This window comes from Carlito syrichta, unplaced genomic scaffold (genome assembly GCF_000164805.1).
Source record: "Carlito syrichta isolate Samal-C Ts95f unplaced genomic scaffold, Tarsius_syrichta-2.0.1 Scaffold305864, whole genome shotgun sequence".
Lineage (NCBI taxonomy): Eukaryota > Metazoa > Chordata > Mammalia > Primates > Tarsiidae > Carlito > Carlito syrichta.
This window is the reverse complement of record NW_007249960.1, coordinates 47,837-57,423: the sequence shown is the minus strand read 5'-3', so window position 1 is coordinate 57,423 and position 9,587 is coordinate 47,837. Positions and strand designations below refer to the sequence as shown.

The 9,587-nt window shown below is 37.1% G+C and overlaps 1 protein-coding gene across 1 annotated transcript in view; it reads left to right on the top strand.

Annotated features, from left to right (window-relative positions):
• The window catches only part of LOC103265116 (potassium voltage-gated channel subfamily H member 1-like), a gene marked incomplete at both ends in the record, with an annotated part of 83,175 nt that extends 74,166 nt beyond the window's left edge, over nucleotides 1-9,009 (top strand). The window contains one exon of the mRNA XM_008062821.1: nucleotides 8,580-9,009. Within this exon, the coding sequence (XP_008061012.1) occupies nucleotides 8,580-9,009 (430 nt within the window). The remainder of the gene's footprint in view (nucleotides 1-8,579) is intronic.
• Between the last annotated feature and the right edge of the window lie 578 nt (nucleotides 9,010-9,587).

The following is a 9,587-nucleotide window of genomic DNA, read 5'->3' as shown; positions in this document are numbered from 1 at the left end:
CAGGTTGCTGCGAAATTCATGATTTTGTTCTTTTTTATGGCTGTGTAGTATTCCATTGTGTATATGTACCACATTTTTAAAATCCAGTCCTCTTTTGATGGGCAGCATGGTTGCTTCCAGGTTCTTGCTATTGTGAACAGTGCAACAATAAACATATGTGTGAAGGTATCTTTTTGGTAGAGTGGTTTGAGTTCTTCAGGGTATATTCCCAGTAGGGGGATTGCGGGGTCATATGGGAGGTCAATATTTAGAGCTTTTAGGAATCGCCATACTGTTTTCCACAGAGATTGCATTTTTTTTTTGAGTTGGAGTCTCAATCTGCCCAGACTGGAGTGCAGTGACACGCTCCCGGCCACTGCAGCCTTGACCTGCTGGGCTCCGGCGATCCTTCTGCCTCAGCCTTCCAAGTAGCTGGAACTACAGGCACGCGCTACCACACCCAGCTAATTTTTTGATTTTATTGTAGAGATGAGGTCTCGCCAAGTTGCCCAGGCGGGTCTCGAACCTGCAGGCTCAGGCAATCCACTCACCTCAGCCTCCCAAAGCACGGGATTACAGGCTGAGCCACCGAGCCTGGCTGAAATTTTCTTCTTAACTTCTTTATTGATCCACTGGTCATTCAAGAGCACATTGCTTACTTTCCATGTATTTGTACAGTTTACAAAGTTGCTATTAGTTTCTAGTTTTATTCCATTGTGGTCTGAAAAGATTCTTGATATAATTTCAGTTTTTAAGTATTTGTTGAGATTTGCTTTGTGGGCTAACATTTGGTCTATCCTAGAGAATGTTCCCTTGGCTGATTAGAGGAATATGTTTTATGTGACTGTTGGATAGAATGTTCTGTGAATATGTCAGGTCTGTTTAAGCTATCATACAGTTTAAATATGATGTTTCTGTGTTTTCTGCCTAGAAGATCTGTCTAATACTGAGATTTGGGTGTTGAAGTCATAACTAATATTTTATTGGGGTCTTTATTTCCCTTTAGATCTAATAATAGCTACCTTATATATTTGGGTACTCAAGTGTTGGGTACATATATATTTACAATTATTCTCTTGATGACTTGATCCTCTTATCATTATATAATGACCTTTTATCATCTCTTTTTATAGTTTTTGCTTAAAGTTTATTTTACCTGATATAAATATAACTACTTCTGCTCATTTTTGGTGTCTGTTTGCATGGAATATTTTTGTCCATTCCTCTACTTTTAGTCTGTGTGTGTCTTTACAGGGAAAATGAGTTTGTTGTAGGCAGCATGTGATTGGGTCTTGTTTTGTAATCCATTCAGCCAGTCTATATCTTTTAATTGAGGGAATTTAACTCATTCATATTCAAGGTTATTGATAGGTGAGGACTTCTGTCATTTTGTTGCTTGTTTTCGTGTGGTTTGGATATCCTTTGTTTCTTCCTTCCTCTTTTATTGTTTATTTTGCGATTTGGTTGTTTTCTGTAGTGATAAAATTTAATATCTTTTTTCCCCTTTTACTTGTTTTTAAAGATGTTAAAAAGTTAACATCTTTTCACTTCTAGATATAGGACTCTCTTAAGCATTTCTTGTGAGGTCATTCCAGTGGTAATGAATTCCTTCCATTTTTGCTTGTCTGAGAAATATTTTATTCCTTTTTAAATTTTATTTTATTTTAAAGATGTAGAGTACAATTCAGAATTAGGTATACAAGTGGTCATTGTATAGGTAAAGTTTGGGCCTCTCTTTGGTCCCTACTTTGCCTAGTTTGAAATCAGGTACCCAATCAACCCCCACCCTGGCAGTATCCCACTACCACCAATCCCTTTCTTATAGTATTTTCTTTTAATTTTTATTTTGAAGATGTGGAGTACAATTCAGGGTTAGGTATACACATGTTTATTATACAGGTATCCTTGTTGATGAAGATCTCCCCCTGGCAGTTTCCCACTGCTGCCAATCCCTTTCTTATAGTATTATGATAATTGTTCAAGGTTTGCTTATGAGTGAGAACATGTGGTACACAGTTCTTTGTTTCTGTGATAGATTACTCAGTATTATAGACTCTAAGTCCATTCAAGTTGCTGCAACATTCATAATTTTGTCCTCTTTTATGGCTGCATAATATTCCATCATGTATATGTACCACTTTTTTTTCCCTCCAATCCTCTTTCAATGGGCAGAACGGTTGGTTTCATGTTTTTGTTATTGTGATTAATGTTGCAATAAACATGCATGTACAGGTATCTTTTTCATAGAGTGATTTGAGTTCCTCCAGCTATATTCCCAGGAGGGGGATTGTGGGGTCATATTGAAGGTTGATTTTTAGATCTTTTAGGAATTGCCACACTATTTCCCACAGTTCTTATAGTAGTACAGTAAATGTGCAGGATCTGCTTATGAGTGAGAACATGTTGTACTGAGTTCTTTGCTTCTGTGATCACTGAGTATGATAGACTCTAAACCCATCAAAGTTGTTGCAAAGTCCATTGTTTGTCCATCTTTATGGCTGCATAACATTCCATTGTGTACATGTACTACATTTTTTTAATCCAGTTCAGTTTCAATGGGTAGCACAGTTGGCTCCATGTTTTTGCTGTTGTGAATAGTGCTGCAATAAACATGTGTGTGCAGGTATCTTTTTTGTAGAGTGATCTGAGTTCCTCTGGATATAGTCCCAGTAGAGGAATTGCTGGGTCATATGGAAGGTCAATGTCCAGTTCTTTCAGAAAGCACTACACTGTTTTCCAAAGAGGTTGCACTAGTTTGCATTCCCACCAGCAGTGTAGAAACATTTCTTTTTCTTCACATTATTTTATGTCTCCTTTATTGCTAAAAGATAGCTGTGCTGGGTATAGTATTCTTGACTCCAAGTTTTTTTTTTCTTTCAGCACTTTGAATATATTATCCAGTTCCTTCCAGACCTGTTAGATTATGCTGAGAAATCTGCTGTTAATCTAATAGTGTTTCTCTTGTGTGTAATTTGATCCTTTCTGTCTGCTTTTTCTAGAATTCTCTGTTTTGCCTCACAGAGAACCTTATTAAGTTGAATCTATTGGGTACCTTAAAAAATACAGGATTTCACTTTGTCATTTAGGCTTGAGTGCAGTGTTGTGATCATAACTTACTGCAGACTTGAACTCCTGGGCTCAAGTGATCCTCCCACTTCAGCCTCCTGAGTAGCTGGGACTACAGACGCATGCCACCAAGGCTGGCTAATTTCTTTAAAAATTATGTTTTGTAGAGATGGTGTCTGGTTATGTTTTCCAAGCTGGTTTGAACGTCAAGTGTTTCACTTGCCTTGGCCTCCCAAAGCACTGGGATTACAGGCATGAGACACTGCACCCAGCTTCTACATGGGAATTTTTGAGCTTTCTGTATATGGATGTCCACATCTCTCCTAAGACATGGAAAAATTTTAACTATTATCTTATTAATTAGGTTTTTAAAAAAATAACTTGTATGGTCTTTTCACTTTCTTGAATTTCTGTAATGTGTCCCATAAATTTCATAGAGTTTCTTCATTTTTTATTCTTTTTCTTTTGTCTGAATATCTTCAAGTTTGGAAGTTCTTTCTACTGCTTGATCTAGTCTGTTTTTGATGCTCTTGATTATACTTTTTATTTTCCTTCATTGGCTTATTCAACTCTAAGATTTCTGTTTTGTTCTTTTTTATAATATCTATCTCTTGGCTGAATTTCTCATTCAGCTCATGAATTGTTTTTCTGACTTTTGTTGTATTGTTTGTATTCTCTTGTATCTTGCTGAGTTTCTTTAAGGGCATTATTTTGAATCCCTTTGTAGACATTTTATAGATTTATTTTACTTTTGGATCTGTTACTGGAAAATTATTGTGTTCCTCTGGAGGTGTCATGCTTCCTCACTTTTTAATATTTCTTATGTTCCTGCATTGAAATCTGCGCATATGATTAAACTATCAACTATTCCAGTTTTATGAAATGCTTTCACAGGGAAATACTCTTTCCTGTAAGTGTGTCTTGTAGTATAAATTGGGTTGAGCACTTTGGCTTTTGTTCCAAGGAGAAGTAGTATAGTCTCAATGTGATTTTTTTTGGCTATAATCAATGTCAACAGCATCTACAAGTGCCTCAGTGACCTAGATTGCCATTGTTAGTGGAGATAGTGGTGTGATTTTGCTGAGGGTAGGGACTATCTGACAGGCTGGTTCTCAAACCCTGAGGGTGCATGCCAGGAGCAGAGACTTCACTGGTTATGGGGGTAGCATTGCTGGCAGTAGTGCAAGCCAGGTAGGTCAGCCCCTAGTTCTTGGGGAATGTGCACAGTGTGCAGCAGCTCCAGTAGTCAAGGGGTGAAGTGTGTTTTCTGATGCAAGAAATCTCTGGGGAGATATGATTCTCAACCATATGGTGCTGTCATTTTTTAGTGTACCCAATTTTTTAGAAAAATGTTTGGAATATTCTGTTTTATTTATCTCATCTACTGAACTCAAGCAAATAAGAAAAAAACAAACAAATTAATAGCTCAAAATGCTTTTAAACAGCTAGAATTCCAGCTATGAATGCAATAAAAGAGAACTTACACAACAACTGTGTAATAGCATTTAAATATACACATAGATAAATAATACAATGAAGAAGTGTTTGTTTTATATTGCTTCAGAGACTTCTTATAACAGGAAGTAATCCTTTAATAATTCAAACTCTTCAATTTAGCTATAAATATGTTCAGGACCCTTTCTGAGAAGGCACTGTGCTCTAGCCTTTGTGCAGGTATATAAGTTTTCTAGGACTGCTAGAACAGGTTACCACAAACTACGTGGCTTAATACAACAGAAATGTATCCTCTCACAGTTCTTGAGGCTAGAAGTCTGAAATCAAGGGCTTCTAGGGCTTTGAAGGGCTATGGAAAGGATCTATTGCATGCCTTTCTCTTAGCCTCTGATGGTGCTCACAATCCTTGCCATTCCTTAACTTGAAAATGTATCACTCCAATCTCAGTATCTGCACCTGTTACATGGTATTCTCCCTTTGTATCCATCTTTTCTTTTCTTATAAAGACACCAGTCATACTGGGTTAAAAGTCTACCCTACTCCAGTATGACCTCAACTTAACTTAATGAACTATACCTGCAATGACCCTATTTCCAAATGAAGTCACATTCTGAGGTCCTAAGAAGGACATGTGTTTTGGGGGGGATATTGTTCAACCCAATACATGGGGCTTCTAAAATGAATAACAATTGACTCTACCTTCAGGAAGGCATAGTTTCTGATCTAGCTGGGGAAAATAATGCAACACAATGTATTCAAGTGATAATGGACATAGAATTCTTTGGACACATAAAGGAGTTGCTGATTAGTTGTCACTACATGGTAGCCATAGAACACTTCAAGGTAGAAGTGGTGACAAACCTGAAGAATGACCAGTATACAGAAATAAGAATGCTGGGCATTCTGGACTGAAGTACCAGTCTGAGGAGGCACAGAAGTGCAACTGTGCTTCCATCATGTGGGATGCTTGAGACATCTGGAGTATATAGCTAGAGAACAGCATGGCCTTTGAGTAGTGATTGTGTGTATTACGGTGGCCATTGGGAAGGGATGGAGAATGGAAGAGGGATGAAGTGAGGAGAAAAGAAAGGTGATGGGACCCCCATTATTTATCTCCTTGAATAACCACTGCAGAATGGAATCTTCAGTAATAGGAGTGGAAGTGACCAAGGGGAGTGACTAAGGAAAGGTAAGATGACTGTTCCCTAAGTGAGTTCTAGAAGACTTTGCTGAACTTAGAGGAGTTGTACTAGATGAGCTCTATACTGCATTTTAGCTCTCCAGTTCTGTGATTATTAGGCAGAAATATTTTTTCACTGATCATCTGATATCTCTCTTTAGTTATTATGCTTTTGATTTCTCCTTCCTTTCTTCCTACTGAACACTTTCCATATTCCAGGCACTTGGAGATGCAACAGTAAACAAGAAGACAAAGATAGTATCATTTCAATCTCTTCCCTATAGCATTACCACAAATGATACATAGTAGGTTCTTCTAAATTGAATATGAGTGAGGAAAATGACGAGGCAGTTTTGCCCTGGGCAATAAGTTCTGCTTCAGAGTAGAACTGTTTGAAAGATGATTTCAGGAACCTCTTTATGAGGAGGTGGAGAGTAGGTGGCTGCTTACGTGGTGTCTGATTTCTGAGTCATCAAAAAGGCTCTTTTGCATCCTAAAATATCTCCTCCATGCAGGCTGTGGGTGCTTTTAATTGCATTATTGGAAGTTGGCTTCCCAAGGTTTTCTCCTCTGTGAGAATGTAAATGCCCTGTGGATAGAGGATATCTATTTACCCTCATTTTGCACCTTAATATGAGGGATTTTCTCAGCCTTTTCAGCATAGCAGTTTTTGGAGAAAAGCACAGGGAGGGATGCCATCAGTAAATTGTTTCTAAGTGAACAGTTTGGATGAGACTAACCCGGGGGACATAATCCTTTGGCCTAGAAAAATCCATGATTATCCATGCATTATTCTTACCATTTGTAGTATATATTGGATAAAATTTATTATTTCTCTTATATGTTTTATGGCTACAAAACTGTTTTCCTTTGCTTTGTTTAATAAATCTCACTTCTCCCACTCTCAGCTCAGTGAAACAATTTGTGTGGCAACCTGATTTGTGGTATACATAGACAAAGCTAAGCTACACATGGTTCATATGTTCACATCACTGAAGGGCTAGGTATTTGTATGGGAAAGCCAATGCTAGCTACTGTAACAAATATTCCCCAAAGTTCCAGTGGCTTATTTCTCATTCATATCATAATACAAGTTGATTGTGGGGGAAGGAATGTTCCACATCGTCCTTCATAGTCCCAAGCCCCTGTAACATCTTAAATACATGGTCTTAAGGTCACACTGGCCTCTTCTGGAAGGCTTGCTAGGGAAGGAGGAAGCAAGTTGAAAAGCACACTTATTTTTAACTGCCTTGGCCTGGAAGTGATGCAAATTTCACTTTACATTTCATTGACAAGAGCTAGTCCCAGAGACCCATTCAGTTGGAAGAGGCTGGGAAATATAGTTTAGCTGTGAATCCAGGAAGGAAACTGTCTTAGTGGCATATACTCATTAGACAGCATTTATACGTATTTATTCTGTCTGTGACATACTTGCCCCTTGAGGTGTTGTTATTAAAGGGACAGTAGACAAGACTGAACAGCAGTGACCTAGAAATGGTCTGGTGTTTAGGACAGTGAAAAGTAATTCAGTCTACTTGGTGAAGGACATCATCCTTCCTTGAATTTTTGATCTATAAGAAAAGACAAAGTCTTGGTTAAAAAAATAAGTCTCTGTTTTGTTGTTTATTTGCTTTTTAGTGGAAGTAGGAAAAAACGAATGGAAATTTCCTTTGCATACATCTTGGAATCACCATAGGAGTTTTGGGGTTTAAGCAATATGATTTCTGTAATATGTTTCAATTCTCTTTGGCAATAAGAGTATGTTAGAATTTGGAAAATATTTACAGCTCCTCAATCCTCCCCATCCCCATTGTCTAGATAAGGGAAGTGAGAGATAACAAAATTATCCATATTTACAGCAAGTTAGTGGCTTATGTGGGTCTCAGTCCCGTTTTCTGGATTTCTACTCTGATGTACTTTTTACTACTACTGTGCTGTTCCCTAGAGAGCTACTATTTGGAGAATAGTCACAGCCTAGTGCAATTGGTGGATGCCAGCCAGAAGGGAAGAGGTTCCTTCTAGCTCTTAGATTCTTTGATTGATTGTGTTTAAATAGATAGTGTCTGATTGTATAATCCTGGCCTGACAGAAGTGATGCAGCCTTCCAAGAATTTATGAGTTTCCTGAGGAAAAAGAATCTCAGTTCCTTATTCTTCTCAGCTATTTCTTTATTTTTAGGTATTAAAAACTATATTTGTTTTTAAATACCTTTTTAAAAATTATAAAAGTAATATTTATAATTATAAAAATTAAGTAAATATATATAACAAAAATGCATACAAAATGTAGCAAAAAATTGTGTGTAATTCTGTAACTTGATAATGCAGCAATAACCACTATTAATGTTTTGGTGTGTTTCCTAACCATTTTACAACACATATGCATTTGCATACTTATGCACAATATAATTAAAGTGAAATGCTGTGCAATATTATGCAATATGAAATAAATATTATTCAACCTTTAAAATATTTCATATTCTGAAATATGAAATATTCAATCCTTAAAATATTTTATAGTATGCAATATGAAATATTCAACCCTTAAAATATTTCAGATTATGCAATATGAAATATTATGCAATATGAAATGTTATGCAACCCTTAAAAGTTGTTTTAAAGTAACTAATGATATAGAAAGACGCTCATGTATATTTGTTTACTTATGCACAATATAATTCTATTTGTTTTGTTTGCTACTTTGCTTTTTAATGGAAGTAGGAAAAAGCTAATGGAAATCTCCATTCCATACACCTTGCAATAAAATTCTAATTTTATTTTTTAAGAGTTGCATAATACTGCATCTTATGTATGCTTAAAATAATGGCTGAGATGGGGAGGAGAGGACAGAGTAGTATCTTTGGTTCTTTAGCCCTGATGTTGTACTTCTCTTCTCCTAGGGCATCAGCAGCCTGTTCAGCTCTCTGAAAGTTGTCCGGCTGCTCCGTCTTGGGCGAGTGGCCCGTAAGCTGGACCACTACATTGAATATGGAGCTGCTGTGCTTGTCCTGCTGGTCTGTGTGTTTGGGCTGGCTGCACACTGGATGGCCTGCATCTGGTACAGCATCGGGGACTATGAGATCTTTGACGAAGACACCAAGACAATTCGTAACAACAGCTGGCTCTACCAATTGGCGATGGACATTGGCACCCCTTATCAGTTTAATGGATCTGGGTCAGGAAAGTGGGAAGGCGGTCCCAGCAAGAATTCTGTCTACATCTCCTCGCTGTATTTCACCATGACCAGCCTCACTAGCGTAGGCTTTGGGAACATCGCCCCATCCACAGATATCGAGAAGATATTTGCAGTGGCCATCATGATGATTGGCTGTAAGTATGACAGTGCTGGGGTGCGGTGGTAGGGGCATGCTGTTTGGCCATCCCTTCTGTTCGCTAGAAATAAGGAAATGGTTGCAGTGTAAGCAGGATTAGGGGCAAAATAACTTAAAACAAGCAACAGGTTTTTTTTAGAATAGGTATACAGTTACCCTGATTTAAAGCAGTATATACTCACTTTAAAAAAATTTAGAAAACACAGGAGTATAAAGTAAAAAGTAAAGACCATCCATAATTCTACCTCTTAAAAATAACTATTATTACATTTGGTGGTTTTCCTTATAAACAATTTTCTATGCATATCTGAACACACGGATATAGATTTCTATAAAATTAAAATAATATCATACTACGCATTCAAATTTGGTAAACTGTTAATAGAACAGTGAGTTGTGGAAGTCTTTCCATATAATTTTTTCTTTTTAATAAAAATTGTAGGTATTTAAGATGTACAATGTGATGTGTTGATATACTGAGTACATACATAATGAAATGATTACTACAGTGAAGCAAATTAACATATTCATTTTTTTCACAGTTACCTTTTTCTTTTGGTGAGAGTACTTAATATT